The 18,910-nt window shown below is 37.9% G+C and overlaps 2 protein-coding genes across 7 annotated transcripts in view; both read left to right on the top strand.

Moving 5' to 3' along the window:
* mast3a (microtubule associated serine/threonine kinase 3a) overlaps positions 1-2,318 on the top strand; it is a 31,107-nt gene extending 28,789 nt beyond the window's left edge. For all 3 annotated transcript variants that reach the window (XM_039677516.2, XM_039677515.2, XM_039677514.2), the window contains one exon: positions 5-2,318. In XM_039677516.2, coding sequence (XP_039533450.2) covers positions 5-804 — 800 coding nt within the window. In that variant the 3' untranslated portion in view covers positions 805-2,318. The remainder of the gene's footprint in view (positions 1-4) is intronic.
* Positions 2,319-2,847: 529 nt separating this feature from the next.
* pik3r2 (phosphoinositide-3-kinase, regulatory subunit 2 (beta)) overlaps positions 2,848-18,910 on the top strand; it is a 32,211-nt gene continuing 16,148 nt past the window's right edge. The window contains exons 1-2 of one of the 4 annotated variants that reach the window (XM_039677517.2): positions 2,848-3,149; positions 7,489-8,192. In XM_039677517.2, the coding sequence (XP_039533451.1) occupies positions 7,874-8,192 (319 nt within the window). In that variant the 5' untranslated portion in view covers positions 2,848-3,149; positions 7,489-7,873. Of the gene's footprint in view, positions 3,150-5,848; positions 6,174-7,488; positions 8,193-18,910 lie in introns of those variants that run through there. The other 3 variants (XM_039677520.2, XM_089131302.1, XM_089131303.1) reach the window with 3 other exon arrangements.

The following is an 18,910-nucleotide window of genomic DNA, read 5'->3' as shown; positions in this document are numbered from 1 at the left end:
ACAGATTCAAACTCTCCACAGAGTTCCTCACCCTGCTCAAGCTCTCCAAATTCACCCATCCCTCAAAGTCGACCAAGTTCCCTTCACGTTTTGGGATCCAAGATTGCCCTTCGGTATAGCAAAGCAGGCCGCTGCAAGTCCAGCAACAGTATTCCCCCCTCTCCCCTCGCCTGCAATCCCTCCTCTCAGCCTCTGTCTCCGCAGTGTTCTCCATCTTCCCTCGCTGGAGTTCCCAAAAGCCTCCACTCATTTCATAATAAGATGATGTCCCCACCGACCATCGTGAGACAGACGGTGTGTCCCCGCAGTGCAGAATCGCCCCGTTCACCACTGCTGAAAAGGGTTCAGTCATCTGAGAGGCTCTCCGGTGCCCAACATGGAGACAAAAAGGCCTTCTCCGTTCGAAGACACACTGTGGAGGTTTCTCAGTGTGAGGCCGAAGGGTTTGAGTCACAAGCTAGTGACATTGCCTCAGGTTTTGTGTGTGTCGGTGACCATGCTAGACAAGGGTCGTACCTGGCTGGTCAACGAGTGAGGGACTCCGGCGGTGTGGTTATGAGGAAGCTAAACTTATCTGAAAGACGAGATTCGTTTAAAAAGCAGGAAGCCGTTCAAGAGGTCAGCTTTGATGACTCTGATGACAAGGAGGTCGCAACATCTACACCAGTGCCATCTCATCCACGTTTCAAAGTGGCATGGATCAGCGCAACAGAGGCTGAGGGAAGCTCAGAGAATTCAGACAGGAAGACCAATGAGCTTGGATCCAGCCTAAAAGAACAGAAGAAACAAGAGGATGGGTGTTAGCCTTAGATATGTCCAGAAAACTGTGAGACTCTTATGTACAGGTGCTTCCATGATCATTTGAAACATACTCGGAGAAATGACAGGGGTTCAAAGTCTTTGTTTAGTATCATTTATTCATAAGTTAGAAGTCGGTCATCTGCCAAACTGTTTTAATGGGATAGCTCACCCAAAATGGGAAATTCTGTTGTTCCTCATGTTTTTCCAAGCCTGTATGATTTTCTTTCTTTTGTGGGACATAAAAGAAGATCTTTGGGAAATAGTCTCAATGTCGTTTTGGACCATACTGACTTCCAAAAACGTTCTTAAAACAAAATATTTCTGTTCCAACAAAGAAAGTTATACAGGTTTGGAACGCCATGAGGGTGAGTAAATTATGATTTTTTTTTTTGTTGAGTGGACCATCCCATAAAATTAGTTTTACCAGGTAACACAGTGAACTTTTGTAGATTTTGAAAATGTGTATTTATTGTATTTTCTTTTATACGAGACAGGAATAGAAAGGTCATAGAGTGGATCGCTCTCTGAGAATTTGCACATATGTGGTCCTGCTGAGGTTCAATTACTGTTGGGTTTTTGTTTCTTTCTCATAAATATCAGTATCATATAATGTCTAATTGGTCAACGAAATGTAGTTATAGGTTGACTTCCATTTTGTCAAACTCGGATGTACAAGAAATTCATTTTGTGTTCTGTCGGTCATACCCAATATTATTCCAGCACCTAAATAATGAATTTTTAGAAGCCATTTAGCCAATGTTGGCGTTGTAGTGTCTCATGTTTACCTGAGTGTGCTTTTTCTCATTACTTGGAAAGAACAAATTGGCTTACGAGTACTAATTTGATAATAACTTTTTATTTATAATATTTTGGATCTGGTATATGGTGTAGCAGTGTTGTACAACTGAAATCATTTGACCTATGTAACCTTTAACAAATTGTGGTTTTCTGTCGCTGTTTTGAAGTCTGACTTGTGGAAATGTCTTTTCTCTTGAATTCACACAACAGCCATATATGTCTTTGTTTTTGTGACTACCCTATATAAATGCCATAGATTTAATCTGCCTGATGACCTTCTGCAGTGTTGTCATCTGCTTGTTTGCTTGAAAAGAAATGGCAGAAATCATTGTTACTTCACTTGTAACATGAGCTTTTTGTGCAATGGTTTAGTTAAACTGGATTGCTTCCTGATTCACCAATCAGAACTATAGAGACAGAAGTTCAGACAGTTGTGAATTATAACTTGCACTCCCAGTCTGACTTGTCTGTCTTTCTATTCTTTTGTATCTCAGATTAATGTGGCACTAATTCCTCGAGTTTACACACTACCTTCATATTTTTTGTATGGTATTGTTCTTTTTTTTTTAAAGTAGAAATTCTCTGTAATATTTTTTTTATTTACATAACCTGATTTAAAGGAAAAAATCCTAGACTCTCAAACTAAATCCATTCACCCACAACTGCATTTGTAAAGTTTGGATTAAACAGAGATTAAATGTGTACATAATTGCTGATAATCATTTCAGTGTTAGTACTTTTCCTGTTGTGACTGTGAATAGGTTTTCTACTAAAGTGTTATTGGCCTCTGGTATATCTATTGCCTTGAGGATTGATCAAAATACACTACTGTTTAAAAGTTTGGGGTCTGTAAAACATTTTTTTTTTTATGTTTTTGAAAGAAGTACCTTATGCTCGCCAAGCTGCATTTGGTCAAAAATAAAGCAAAAAATGATATTGTGAAATATTACAATTTAAGTAGCTTTTAAAATATTTTATTAACTATTTTCAGGATTCTTTGATGAAGAGTTCATTGCTTGCTGAGTTACATATCAGAATGTTTTAGTGCTACTTTAGAAATGTCTCAGTATTACTCTCATAAACGATAACAAACTAGTGGCCATTTCGAAGAACAGTGTAATTTGAGATGTTTGAAATTTTTTTTATCATTAGTAGGCTGTCATCTACGTTTTTGTTTTGAACGGGTTTTTTTTACACTACCTTGCCTAGCCACAGCAGGATGGAGCAATAGGGAGCGCAAGAACGAGGAACGCTTCATATGTTAAACGAGATTGACTCTTTCGTACGTTTTCGGCTTATTCCGCTATTTTCCGCCGAGCTTTCATTAGTTCTCACGGAGTCCTGCCCCGTTTTGTGCTGTGCTGGAAAATGGCAGTTCGGCAAGTTGAAAAGATTCGTGCGGAATGAAAAGGAAAATGATATCAATCCTGTACTCTGCTCGGGGAGTGGGTGGAAGTTAAAAACGCAAATCCAGCCGAGTGTTAAAGATCGCGCATTTAATTCGCACGCGCGAAAGAAAACCGCCAAAGCCTTTGCAACGATTGCCACGGGTAAGTTTTAACAAGTTTTGCACATTGCGTTACTGTACTCCACTAAACTGAAAGGCTAGCTAGCAGTTTCCAAATGTGGGAAAATGGTGGAAAATACACGAAGTGTGCTTCTTATATCATGCAGAGTGTCTGCTTCTAACCATAAGCCAGCCTTTTATTTCTTTGCTAAATTTCGGGATAGCCATTAGCTAAAATCTCGGATTTAGTGGGCGACAGAGTGCAAACCGATATGCGTTAGGTTTGCAAGATGCACATGCATGTTCGCCTTGTCTGATCAAGGCAGCATAACGTTACACAGTTAACATTAACAGCCTGCAAGAGCTTCAGCGCGTGACAATGACTGAGCCTTCGTGGTACTTGAGCAGTATCTGAAATGTTTATTCCACAAACTGAACTTTTATAGCAAATTTAGACGGTTTTGAAGACTCAATTTTTTTAGACACAGCTTATATTCGACGCCTACGTTCCACAACAACAGTTCGTTCTAGTTAATATTGTAGTGTTTATTTATTTTTTTAGCACGGGGATTTTTTTTTTCAGTTTTTCTCAGAGCGAGTTTCTTCTCAGGATTGTGCGAAATGAAGTGAGATGAAAACACGGAGTGGAGCTGGATCCGGGAGTGTAAAGTTCCAATGGCGTCGCGTCAGACTTTACGATTCTTGCCACGATATGTTCGTCTGAGACAAATCCTAAGATTCCTCAGGTTTTTAGCCGGGTGCACACTGTGCGATTTATAATAGTCCTTTACGATTGTTTCTTGTTGTCAGACTGTACGAACATGATCCTCACTGTAAGCCATGTCACACTGCAAGATCTCAGTTGTCAATAATGTCAGGCCGTTGGACAGTCACGGTCGACGCAAGAAAGTTTTACATCATCGTTGATGTGAACTGCATTTACATGCGGGATTGAAACGTTTATGTTGGTCATAAAATTGTCTTTAAAAATAAAGACAATTTTACGGTCGTCGTAGAAGTCACACTGCAGGACTGTGAGCCAAATCTTCTAACACTGCCAGACTTTCGCCAGGCCTAAAATTTGATAATGGTCATTAATTGGCTCGAGACACAATGTGCACATCTTTTAAAAGTTTAACTTATTTGTGGTAACGCCTACTAGCGACCACCACTGGCGCTCATTTTTCTCAGGCGCGTCTACAGTGCAGCGAAATGAGAAAATCAACCTTTCAGAATTCTGCAAGCGCACCACAGCTCATGTGACAAGAACCAGCTTCACACCGCAAATGACAGCAAGCTCGCATTAATTTTTGGTCAATTTTGGCACTCAAGTGGACGTCACAATAAGAAAGAAAAGATTTGTCACTACTTGCGTTTCATTGCGATTTAGGTTACTCCTAAATAACTTGTCAAATATCCTTAAAATAGCAGAAAACATTTCTAGATATTTTTCAATGCAAATTAAAATTATAGGTGCAAACATCTTAATACTTAATAATCATACAACAATAAGAAATCTGAGGTAGCAATCATTTTCCCTCTCATCCGCCATTAATGGGACGAGTGTGTAGTCCCATCCCAAACTCACACCATTGGTTGAGCCAGTGTTACTGGGTCGGGCTGGTCAGGATGCTCACACAAAGAGAGTAATGTTTTGAAAGCACTACACTTTTTACACTTTTGGTGGGAATGAACAAATGGCTTTCTTGAGAAAATTAACTTATTGTAAAATAAAGGCACACTTCAACTTTAATTAGCAGCATTGTCCTTATCCTATCCTGTCCTATATCCAGAGGGTATGTTCTGCATGCCGTTCCTTCAGTCCTGCACACTCCAAGCTTTAAAAGGACATATTGTTTGGCGAACACTGTCTGTCACCAGACTCATGGGCATTAGTCAAGGTACTTCGGCCAATGAAATGAAAGGAAAAAAATATTGTGTAAGCTTCCCATACCCAGACAATCTCACCGTTTTCCTTCTCGACACACATTTGCAAAATACCGAGACTGTCCTAATTTCTATATCTTACACACGTCCCATGGATAGATTAAACTCCTACCTCGGTAGCCTGAGGCTGAAGACATGCACAGCACGATAGAGAATCCTGATACTGTTTTCTCTTTTGAACTCCAAACAGAATCCAGTCCTCTGTGTTTTTCTTGCGTTTTAAAAAATCCTAATGATCCTAATCGTTTGCCATAGTCCTGATTAGACAACCCTCATTGAACGTTTTTTTTTTTTGATTTTGTCTCTCATTCAAAATACTCATAAGCCTGTCATACAGGCTTAAACATATTCCTGTTAATGGCAGAAAAAAAGTGATCCACTGAAGAAAAGCAGGATAGTTTCGGGTTTTGGGGTTTGATCACTGCCTAGATACATTTTCTAATATTAGAACGTTTGCTTGATTTGCCCCAGCTTCTCTGGTGATTCTTGAGCACATGGCCATATGCTGCCCAATAGGAATGCAGGATTACCTTTTCCCTTCTGTAGCAACAGTGAGTTTCCTGGCTCAATTCATTAATTATTTTGTGCTCTGCCTCGGTCACAGTGTTTTGTGAACTGCTCTTCTCTAAAGGGGAGGAAAGGATGCGTACAAATCAGCCGGCCGCCGTCCTGCAGTTTATGCCGTGTGCTTGACTGTAAAGATGAGGATTTCTCTCAGCAGAACTTTTAGTTTCAGAACTTGTACAAAGAAAGGACCTTTTCTCTTTTCCTGAATGAACTTCTTCCTACAGCAGCAGTAGCATTACACGCACTTTAGTTAAAATGATGAAAAGGCGGAAAGGGGGATGACGTGTTTCGAAGGGGGTGTTTCAGTGGTGTGAGGATTGCGGGCTGTGGTTGGGTATGTCAGTGCCACGTGTCTGCGCTTGCACCTCTCTTCTCTACACAGAGGATGTCGGACTGAGACCTTAGTGCGCCTGGTCAAAGTGGGGTGAGTGCTGCCCTGTGATGCCTGCGAACACTTTGATGGTGTTTATCTCGATTGCAACCCTTCCACAGGTTTGGCAAACCTTTAATGTGCCTCTTTCTTGGTATATGAGCATAAACCCCTGGTTCAAAGGTGCGCATGCGCATGAAAAATTGTATGTTTTGCTCTTCTGTCAAAAATGTGATGCATATTACAAAAAAAGATTTAACAAAATCAACTACGTACTGTATTACTTGGATTCTTAGTCAAGCATGGACTTTATATTGGTTGAATTTGAAATTTGAGTGACCGGCACTCGTTTAGCAATGCTATTTTTACAAACACCACCTCTCAACTGTGATGAATTTTTGGCAGACAGTTATCATTTTTGATAATTTGCTAAAATGAAAATGTTTGGTTACTTGCTGTGCTATGGAATTAAGGGTGCTGATATTTCTAGCTTTCATTGTTGCCAGGTAAGTAGAGCCGCTTGTTTCTCTATTTAGTTTGCCTTTAGGTTATGGTGTTCAAAAATATGTCCATCATATGACGCATGTATCCATGTATCATGGTTGGTGCTTTTATACAGTATGCACTTTAAAAAATTTGATTGTTACAGTCGATCGTTACAACAAAATGTAAATGCTTTAGTCCAGCTAGTCAGTGTTTTTTTTTTTTTTTTTTTGGGAAGTCTGACTAACAGACCAAGATAATGCATTTAGACCTAATCTGTGGTAAGCATGTACAATCGGACTACAGTAGGCCTTGGTGTTGTACACTTTCTCTGACAGACAAGTGTATTTAATCTTTGTAATATTTAATATTGCATTCAGAGTGGTCAAAAGTGATGTCCGGACGGGATATTTGTTCTTGATGACCCTACCAGTTTGATTAATCCATCATAATATGAGGGAAGAACAAAATGCTAAACTTGTTTTTTATTTGACAAAATTATTTGGCAAGAAAAATAAAAATAAATAAATAGAGCTACAAGTTTTATACTAAAAAAAAAATACATAGAAAAACAAAAAGATTACAGCAATTGAGCATACATTGATTAGGTATTAATATCGCATTGATTATCTCATTTTTGTGTTAGCAAAAAAAAAAAATTGTCCGCACAAGTTACCATGTTAAATTGAATTATCACAAATATAACAATTGAATCTAAGCACAACTACACAATATGCTTTGAAAATCTTTAACGCATTTTTAATAATATTTGAATATAGTGTGAAGATGTTAATTTCCGTTGGCCGTTATTCACTTTTGGCCACTACTGTATACTTGGACTGAGATGAAAGCTGTAGCTGGACTATGCAGAAGCCTGCGGTAGCTCGTTTGTAACTGTGTATTTAAACGCACCAATTAAGTTGTATTGTGAGTATTTTATTTATTCTTTTAGAAAAAAACCCTCTGTGTGAGTTATTTTGCTCTTATTAATACACTTCTGTCTTTTTTCATGCAGTCATCACGTTACACTGGGAGAATCACATCTTGAGAGGGAATGTTGAGCAACCTGCTATAAGACGACACCAGCTGATTTGGCGACAGAAATCTCTAAAGGACTTCATTCTTTATTTCTTTTCCGGTTCCTGAATGAGCATGCTGCATTCCCTTTGTTCCATCATTTGGTTGAACCGCGGGTTCAAGTTGAGAAAAGTGGCCTGTTCGGCTAACACCGGCCAGGTCTAAGCCTTTCCTACCGCGCATGCCAGCTTATGAGCTCCGGTCAGTAGTGCTTAGCTTTCAACTAAACGTCCTACCGTACGACATCATTCGTACCCTCGCAAAGTTTCACCCCCGGTCCGACACTCTTCTGCCAGCGGTGATCGTCATTTCATACTCTGAAAATGGCTGCTGATGGCTTCCAGTACAGATCTCTGTACGCCTACTGTAAGGACTGGGAGGATGACATTGACCTTGAGCCCGGTGATATCCTGACGGTGGACAAGGCGTCTCTGCTGTCACTGGGCATCAAAGAGGGAGATGAGCAGCACCCGGAATGCATCGGCTGGATCTTAGGGTTTAACGAGCGTACCAAACAGAGGGGAGACTTTCCGGGTACGTACGTGCAGTATGTGGGACCTGTGAAAATGTCTATGCCGTCCTGCCAGCCTCGTTCTCAGAGACCGCTTCCTGCTGTTCCCAGACCTGAGCCAACTTTGCAGGGTAAGACTGGGCTGCTTTTTTTTCGGCTTTTACTGTGTTGACCAATGACTAACCTGCTTAATGCGTGCTAAAGAGAGGTCAAAAACGTTTTGTTTTGGGAATTGACTGATATGCTTGTTAAATTAAATCTCAGATCTCTCATGATAAACAGTTGTGGAAAAATCTTTAAAGGGGCTATATGTAGATTTCAAAAATCCTTGTTTTTAGCGACACCAGTGGCCATTTTGTCAACAGATGAGGTAGTTAAAATGAATAATTATAAATTATTTGAAACTACAGAACAATCCGGGCCGCGGTCTGGTTCCGGACCATGGTTTGGTTATGCAGAACATAATTACGGTGTTTTACTGTACCTACAATTTAAAAGTGAGGAGCGCATTGAAACAATGGAACGGTTCACACCAAAAGCGCTCGGCCGTTGACGGTAATGGTCTTTCAGCGTATAATCATATATTAATATTAATAATATATATTATCAAGAGCTAAACGCACTTCATTCAAGCCCTTTCCGTTCTGTGCGCATCACTTCTTCTTTCTCCTGCTGAAGACATAAAGCGCCACATTAAGAGCTGAAGATGATGCGGTCGTTTTTAACAACAGTAACAGAAACATGGTCTGCAGCTAAATAGATACTTTTTGCTAAAACGCTGACAAAAAAACAAATAGTACAGCACTGTTTTCACAGGATTGTAAATGTTCATTTTTTTTATCATTAACATTATTCATTTTTAGCATTTAGTCATTTATTTGTTATAAACACTTTAAGTGGGTTATTAAAAAGTGTCAATTACATTTTTTTTTTTAAAACACATGCAGAATGTTGACGTTCTATTAACGGCTACTCCGCTTTACTCCTGAGCACTAGTCCACTTTTGGTGTTGTGTAAACTAGACAGGTTTTTATGTTCATTTTTATTTACTGTCACTGTGCAGGCTCTTTTGTTGTATGACCGTGTTAACAGCTCAATAACTTAATCTTAAGTTATGTCCTGTAGACCGGTACAAAACAGCACCCCCATTCGAAAACATCTTCCTGCGCTTCTGCACATAGGTCTGTAAATGTAAAATAATGAATATAATACCCTGATAAAACATCTGATCTAACCTGACCTTTTTCCAGCTGCCATACCACAGAGAAAGAAACTGCCACAATATTAGCTATTCTCCGAATAGCAGTGTTTTTTTTTTATCAATCAACCATAGCTGGTCACGGTGTGCCGCCCTCGCCATCTTTCCATTCACTTCACTTTTGCTATTTAACCAGAGCTAATGAGATAAATGCTGAGACGAATGCGTCTCATGTGGTGTTTGTCAATGCGCCTTTGGAGAGAAGTGAAAGTGACCACTCGGCTAGTATCGATACTTTGGGAATTAGGGGCCAAGCCCCGAAAGTGTTGAGGCGCCTATTGTTAGTAATGGTACCGTTTAGATATTTCAGTATCGATATTTTTGACAACACTAGAAGGTAATATTGAGACCGGAACACTAATTGGAATTTTAATTTAATACCCCTGCTATATAGATCTTGATATGTGAGACAGACTATAGTTTGAATTAATCCCTTTTCTTTGCATGACACATTGACATTACAGTACAGAATGCCTCTTTCAGCATTATTCTGATCTGAACATTGCTTGAGGATTCATTTCTTGTGTCATTGAACAGGAGCTTGCGTAACCATCACATTCTTTTTGATTTTCCCGGTAAAAATGTCCCAAGTCCTTCATGTAAATATCAGTCTACAGGCTTTTCATAAATAACTTAGGAAGTTGGGGAAGGTCTTGTTTTTTTAAGTTTCATTACAAGCTGTTCATACATTAACATTAAAAAGAGGTTATTACATGAACATTTTTACAAATGATTTATAGTGTCTTTGGACAAACTGTCTTTGCTCCTGTATTTCTCTGGTACTTTCCTCGAAACCTCTCTCCTCCTCCCTTTATGCCCTCAGGAAGCAGTAAATTATAGTATGTTTGGAGGCCTGGCAGTTCACCAGGCCAATTTGGAGAGTTATGTGTATCAGGTAGGGCTTTCAGCTTCATCTGCACATTCCCACTCCATCAGGTGATTCTTGTTTCAATGTCTCCTTTGTGTCCCTTTTCTTTGGACTGTTAAAAGTCTGCAGTATGCACTAAAAAGTTGTCATATTCAATCTGTGATGCTCACTGTCTAAAAAGAGAAAGTATGAGAAGTGTTGGTGTACTTTGAAGTGTTGCATTTCAGGACGTCAGGAGGAACAGATATGCACCATTTTAGCGGCTTCTACCGAGTAATATCCAGACCTTTTCACTTTTCAAGGCAAATCTGAAAGAATACAAAGTTTTGAGTATTTAAATATGTAAGAGGTCACCATGATATTGGAAAACATGGAAGAATCTGTGAATTTTCTGGCCTGAAAAGTTAGCTAGAAATCTTAAAATATTTTTTTAGACAACTAGACAGTTTATGGAAATTCATTGGTCAAAACTTTCTGCTAAAAAAAAAGTTAAAGGGATAATTCACCCAGATCATCCAAGATGTCTTTTTTTTATTCAGTAGAAAAAAATACACTTTTTGATGATGTGGTCCGTGGTGATTTATTTTCAAAATTGTTTTTATTTACAAGATTAATACCTGAAGCGGGAGCTTCCTGTCGGATAATGATATATGCGCAGGAGCTCAAACATTGGCAATCTGTGAAAAGTCAGTCTTCTCGTTTAAGATCGGACAAGCAAACATACTGTAATCTTAATTTTTTTAAATAGGAAAGCACAAATAAGCACAAATAGGACTACTACTAATGGTTATTGGATAATTAATTAGTTTGCCGTCTTTTTCTTCGATAATTGGATAAAAAAAAGCACACGATTTCTCTCTGTCTGCAGCACCCAGCAACGGCTCAGGACCTTGTTCAAAATCCTGCCGTGACACAGTGCGCCATTTACATATTTTTATATTAAATTTACATTATATTAGTCTCAAATCATTGTAAATGACTTCACCCAGTGCTGCAAAATACATTTAGTTTTACGTTCATTTACAGGAAGCAGCTGCTTGAATGAAAATTGCTGATGTTATCAGATTTTTAGGTAATATTCTCAATTCATTCAGTTATTGGATGCTCTGAGGTAAAGTGTTCAGATCAGAGACTCATTTAATTGTACAGTACAATTAATCATCGGTACAGACATTATCTTAATTTCATAATGTCCTTAAACATAAGAATACTGCTGGCCATATACTGAGAAAGTGTGTGTCCTTTGTGCGATACCAGCACAATGTGTAGCCACCAACCTTTTTACTCATCTCTGTGTCCATCACCCTGCAAATTACGCAATTTTACAGAGAATAAATTGCGATTATTTTACTAGTCATGGAATGGGAAACTTGGCATTACCCTGTTAACTGGGGGTTTCTGTGTTCATACATTTAATAAAGGGTGATGGTTAAGAGCCGTTTATTATTACTTAATGTGTAAATTAACAGCAAATGTAATTTTTTTGTGTGTGTGAACTATCCCTTTTAAAATGGCAGAAAAGCATCTGTACAGAAAATGTGATAATGATGTCTTAATTAGTGTGAGAGAGATTTCATGTGATTTAGTTGAAAACACCAACACTGTCCTCACAGAAACGTTGCACAAAGTCAAACTTGGTTGTTTCGCTGCCTGTGGCAGACGTTCTCCCTCTATTTTTTCCCCTCTTTTTCTTTTCCTGGCCTCAGTTTTACTGCTTGTTGAAGTGAACCATGGCTTGGCATTTGTACAGTCTCCGCCTGTTCCTCCTCCCCTGTTTCACAGACTCTTCTGATACTGTCTCCAGGCAGCTATAAACTATCCACTCACTACAATTCTCAGAAAGAGAAGGCCCCTTGAATTTTCCCCCGGCTCCTTACCCTGAACTTTCTTTCACAGAATTAGTAGAGGGCTAGTTAAGGCCTCCATTCTGAGTCCGTATTAAAGAATCTTTCCCATGGTGCTTTGGCCTATGTTGAAATGCTAGGCATATTGTTATTTGGACTGTACAGCATACTTTATCATCAGCACATTATATAGTGCTGCACGATTTATTCAAATTAAACCGAAATAACGATTTGGCTTAGTGTGATTATATGTATTTTTTATTAAATGAATATATGCACAGCATGCTGGTGATGCACGGCTCTGTGATCAGTAGTAAATGCTGCTCCATCTCTGCAAGCACTGTGAGTTTGAGTCGCTTATGACTTGAATTGCGTCAAATATCTTCCAAAACTTGTAAAGCAAAACGTTCATAAACCTGTTGTCCAACAAAATACGACCCAATACTCTCTTCATAACGTCAGTCGAGTGTTTGAAATAACTTCCTTTTGTGAGCTGATATGACTTATCGTAGAATGAGTCACACACACGCACAAGTTATTATTTTATTGTATCTATACAGTGATACAGGCATTCCATTGTAAATATACTTTATTATAATGAAAATACCAGAGATACCACTTTTGGACAAACTTCCCTAAGCTTCCCTTCCCATTTTGAAGTGCGTTTTGAACTCTATTCTCGATTTTGACAAAGGGAGCGAGTCTACTCAACATGTACACCAGGCAGATCCCTAGACTACAATTAGGCCCTGTCCCAAATGGTGCTAAGCAAGCATTTGCGGTCTTTCTACGAGTCCACACTTTCGTGACGTAACGTTACTTTGACTGTCGAGAAGAAGTCTGTTGTGGAGCTTTCATCAGTGCGGGCTTGTGCATCGAGGGCGCATATCGACCGCAAAAGGGGCGTTCGCGTGCACCCTTCTGAAACCTAAAATGACAAAAGCACACCCTACGGTCTCATGGACTTAACGGACAACCGCACACCACAGCAGCCATTGTAAATCCACAAGACCGAAAGTCTATATGAAGTGTGCCATTTGGGACATAGCCATATAGGTCTGCTCCCTGACCCGAGGCCGATGGGGCCTGAAGAACAATTACTGAGGGAAAAATACGTTAGTAAATCAAATAGCCACATTTTAATCGCGTCTCTCAGAAATCAGCTTTGTCAAAAGTAGGCTGCTATCGACTAAAACACTACATCATACACATTTTCTACTAATTGAAATGTGTATTTAAATGTTTAAAACCTTGTACGATATGATAAATGAAGCAGTGCAAACTAAGCTAAGCTATGAGTGACAAAGTGTGATAGCAAGTTGAATATCCGCGTTGTCGTCTCTGTGCTTCTCTCTGAATCATACAGCTGATGCGTCTATTCAAATGTTTTAAACCTTGTATGATCTTACAATTATTTATATAATTATATTTTTTTATTATATTGTTACATTTATTCTTAAATACTATTATTATTAAGTGTAATTACAATAATAATAGTTCTTTCTGTGTTTCATATTTTTTTTTATTTAGCAACAATAATAATCATCATAATAATTATTTCTAAGTCATATTATTGTAAAAGAACTAAATGTTGGACCAAATTGTGCAGCCATACAAACAAGCACAACAAACCAGCTGTTTGCGTTTTAAATCGCACATCACAAATTTAACCAGATAAAATGGCAATTGGACTTCCCCAAATCGTGCAGCCCTAAAATTATGCATTTTATTGTGACTGACTAAATTCTAGAAAGATCCTCGGTTTAATAATTGCTCTAGATCATAGTCTGATATAAGAGTAAAAAGTTGTGAATGATGCCCACTTGGGTTGCACAATATTACATTACTGCCATTACTACAGTATAAGCTGATAATAAATTTCATAAAATTCGATAAAAGGCTGATATTAAAATTCTATACTATTTTGTCAGAATTCAAATAAAACACTGAAAACCAAAATCAAGTTAATTTAGGCATTACAACATTATAATGTGCAGTCTAAAAAGTAGATATTCATTTTGGGTTTTGCTAAAGATTACTTTTAACAATGTAATTAGATCAGTATTTTAAAAGTGCATTAATCTAAGATGACACAAGGGTTCTTTCAAAAACATAAAGTAGTGTCCATGTGATATATTTTTGATATTTTAGTCTATCAAAATCTTTTCTTCTTTAGGGTTAGGGTTAGTCTTTTCTGCTGCACTCTACTGCACATTCAACAAAAAGAAACTTGAGCTTTATAAGACTGTCTAACCGTTTGCACTGCATTAAGATTAAAACATGTCGAGGGGTTTAGAGCTCCAGTGAAAGGAAATGGGCAAGGCCTTTGGTTAGCTATGAATGAGGTGCCCAGATTACTGAATGCGGGTGAAAGTTGTCTTACATAATCATATTCACGGAGTACAAAGACATCATTTTCCATTAGTAGAGCATGGCCGAATCAAAGTTAATGAAGAGCACATCAGAGCACAAGTCAAGCAAAAAGCCACACACACAAACAACTGCAAACTAGTCGAGCGCTTCGGCCTACCAAAATGTAGGCTGATAAATTAAAACTCAGCAAGCAAACAGAAGAAAAGTAGCTGACTTTTGTTAGACAACCATTTATACGCGTATAAGATCGTTTTGCCTCGACAGTGCAGCCGTGAAGAAGTGACAGCTGAATAAAGTAATCATAGCATTAGTTGTTGCAGTTGTTTTTTCCCAGGGTACGTTCAGTTGTAGGCCAGCCAGATTGCAGACTACCAAGATGACTATAATTGGGTAATGATTAGTTGGTTCTCTCTCCAAAAACCAACAATGACTTCAGGGCCACAGCTGTTTTTCCTAAAAGCTGTATTTTGCACAAAAACCCCTGCTGTGGGGTAGGGGTGGGCGATATGGAAAAAATATCATATCACGATATTTTTAGGAAAATCACGATCACGATTTTTTATCACGATTCTTTTTCAAGTTGGTTTTAATATTTTGCAAGTGGCTGTTCATTACAGCCAAACTAATGTCCTTATGTTAAAAACAAAGCCTTAGGTAAAAGAATCTTTGTCATTATTTTCTTTGTTATTAAAAAAATAAGACAAGATAAACATTACACAAATTAATATTCAAATTAAATAAATAGTGCTTTATTTTTCAGATGCACTAGGTGTATTTAGCAGTAGTATTGAAGAAAGTAATTAAATTAAACAAATATGAAATTAAAACACTACAGAGACTTCACTGAATAAATTGATTCTTATTAAAGCTACTATTAAAGTTCTCGGTCAGTGAGTGATTTTCTCCTTGTGTTTTTTTTTTCTTTTACTAAAGAGATTCCCTCAAAAATGAAAATGGTCTTAATTTACTCTCTCAAGATGTTTTAAACCCGAATAAGTTTCTTTCTTCTGTTGAAAATAAAAGTTATTTTATATAGTGTGGGTAACCGAACAGTTGCTGGTCTCCTTAAAGTTTTTTTTTTAGGTTCTCTCCTGGAAGTTAATGGGGACCAGCAACTGTTTGGTTACCCACATTAAAAAAAAATTGTCTTTTGTGTTCAGCACAAGAAAGAAATGAATACAGGTTTGGAACAACATTAGAGTGAGTAAATAATGACGGATCTTTTTTTTTTTTTTTTTTTTTTTTTGGTGAACTATCCCTTTAAGGACATGCGGCAGTATTATTCCTGTCGCTTTTAGACCAGCACGCGACGCGTTTAATATAGACGCATATTACACCAGATATTCTCTCAAATGTTTGCTTTCACTTTAGACATAGCCTGTTTATGTAAACATTGTGTGTATTTAACAGTATTAGCATAATAAGACTCGAAAGATAACTTAGTCCAGTATTCAGGCGCTGTTTGACAGACTTCTAGTGCCTGTGAGCGCCGTGGATATGCGGTCAGGAAAGCGCACGTTAGAACAGCGCATCAGCGCGTGAATTAAATGTTTAACCGGCAAGGCTTATGCAAATAATGAACTTTTGTGAATTGCAGTGTCCCGTACCTATTCATTAACATGTGATAGGCTACGTCGCGTTGTACAGTTGAGACTGAGGCGCCAGAACTGAACTGATAGAATGCACTGTAACACGATACTACGATATTTCTTCAAAAGCAGATCGTGGAGACATTTTAATCGTCCACGATTAAAAATCGTCATATCGCACACCCCTACTGTGGGGTTAACCATTTGTGCCAGTGAGTTTGCAGCTATAGTTTAGTCTGTTTATTAGTAAAGGAATATCAGTTTTTTTTTATTGTTTTGTTATCGATGACCATGCAAGCACAAGCAGCCATTTTGTAACTGACAAATTCTAGTGTCCAAAATAAAAAAGGAAACCGCTTTTAATTTTTTGTTGTTGTTTAAAGCATATCATGTGCAAAGTTCTTAGCAACATAATCTTTGTATTCATGTTGGCTTTGTGGTTTTGAGAAACATTTTTGCCATGCAATAAAAAGTTCAGATTATCTGAGACTTCATGATCTTAACAGTCGTTGGGGTCTGCATCATTTCCTGTTTTTGTTGTTTCATGAATGCGTTTCATGAATTTCATTCTTTTAAAGAAAAAAAAAATACATTTGATGGAAAAAAATTCATTATGAGTCAAGAAATACAAATTTCCTTGTCATTTTTGTTTAGTTAAAGTCTCTTGGACTATTTTGCTGTAATTTTACCATAAGATTTTATAATTTAATTTTATATAATTTTACCATGCTAAATTATATTTGTGCAAAATATTTGAAACAGCCATTTGTCTTCATGACAGGACTAAATTGTCTTTGACAAAGAAATCTGTCTAAAGTTGAAAATGAAATTACATTACAGATACATCCTAACTTAGAATCTCGTCAGTAACCATGGTAACTTGACTTTGGAAATAGAAATCATAATTCAAAAGTTAAGTTATGAAGTCTCTGTAATGCGTCCCTAGGAATAGGATATAGATATAATATGGATTTAGGATAGGACATGGATTCACGTTGAGGTAACTGTGAGATGAGGAAAGATTGAGGGCGGAAGAGGCAGGGAGGCTTCGTGTCCGTAAGAGGGAACAGTGAGCCGAGTTCCATGTTTAACACATGCAGTGGAAAAGAGGAATGTGCTGACATTGGCACTTCGTCTAAACTCCAAAATTAATAATCAGACGTGGTTTAGCCTTGCACTGCCAGGAGGCGAAGGCAGCCAAGCTCTGGCCTCTTTGTGGTGGGCCTGAAAAGGAGGGTCTGGCACATGGCCAGTGGGGTTTTGCTTGTTCAGGATTTTTGATTAAATCGTTTATTGTGCTCCACTCACGCAAGGGGCCAAGGCAGTGCTCGCTCCAGAAGGGGTGGATAAGACAGAAGGAAACGGAGGGCTTTTTTCACCAGCTCTAAGCTTTTGTATGATAAAGACATTTTTTTTCTCTGTTTTCTTCTGTGTAGCTCCATCCATGCGTTTTTTTTTAACACAATATTTTACTATTTAATTTTGAGATGTGTGGTGCTAATGTCTACTTAATGTTATTCTAAACAATTTTTGAATGAATTCAAGAGTTACATTTAAACAAATTACTCAAATCTGTCTGCACTTGCTCTTAAACGTTTAATCTTGTTTTATTTTTGTATATGTGTGTTGTGTAATCTGTTTTATGTAGTTATGTATATTGTGTGCTGCTATTTTGGCCAGGGCTCACTTGTAAATGAGATATTTATATCAATGTGATTATTTCCATCATGGTTAAATAAAGGTTTAAAAAAGAGAGGGTTTTTAAACCAATAGAACAAACAAGGAAGGAAGCACAATAAAAAAACTATATGCAATTATACATCCCACATTCAACACAGTCATCATCACACCCCTTAGACTGAAGAGAAGGGGGAGATGTGGCCTGGGTTGAGTTTAGCACAGGCTCTGAAGTCTGAGATGCAAAAATACACAGATTGTATAGAATAGCCTTCTCATTAAATCACATCAACAGCATTCGCCGCTAGACAGTTGCTGCTTTTGGCAGCTTTAGTATTCCACGAAGGACTGCACATTTAGCGCTATATTTAAAAAAGGTAACGGGCAAGTCAAAGTCAAATTTAAAACATTGGCCTCAGGACACTGAGTCACAACAGTAGGTAGAGAAGGCTGTAATCTTGCAAACCACAATTCAAAAATGAGAAAGAAGAGTGCCAGAGTAAATGCTGGTGTTAAGGCACATTTTACTTAAAGGACAAGTTCAGTTTTTTACACTTAAAGCCCTGTTTTAAGATCGTTTCTGATGAAATAGAACAGTTAAGATTGAAATTTGGACATGCTGCTGGCCCGACAATTTTCGGTTTCTGTGGTAATGATGATTTTAGTGGTCTGGATCTGTTTTGAAAAAAAAAATGCAATTTATTAATACAGTACATTAAATACACATTAAAATTCACAATGATCATTTTTCTTTTTGGTATAAAAAATATAAATAAAGAGAAACCCACTGGTTTTCTTTGTCACAGAAAAACAGATTTTTGTGACAAAGCAGTTTTTTAAGGTTGTAACGTGTCATGTGGTCTGGTGTGACTCCCCAAAACGTAATATATTTCTGAGTTAATTCTTGATATTTAATTCCATATATATATTTGTTACCTTTAAAAATATATTAAGAATGTGAAAGGGGTGTGCGATATGACGATTTTTAATCGTGGACGATTAAAATGTCTCCACGATCTGCTTTTGAAGAAATATCGTAGTATCGTGTTACAGTGCATTCTATCAGTTCAGTTCTGGCGCCTCAGTCTCAACTGTACAACGCGACGTAGCCTATCACATGTTAATGAATAGGTACGGGACACTGCAATTCACAAAAGTTCATTATTTGCATAAGCCTTGCCGGTTAAACATTTAATTCACGCGCTGATGCGCTGTTCTAACGTGCGCTTTCCTGACCGCA

Source organism: Pimephales promelas, chromosome 5 (assembly GCF_988280905.1).
Source record: "Pimephales promelas chromosome 5, fPimPro1.hap1.1, whole genome shotgun sequence".
Lineage (NCBI taxonomy): Eukaryota > Metazoa > Chordata > Actinopteri > Cypriniformes > Leuciscidae > Pimephales > Pimephales promelas.
Note: the sequence above shows the minus strand (reverse complement) of the source record. Positions and strands in the feature narration are given on the sequence as shown.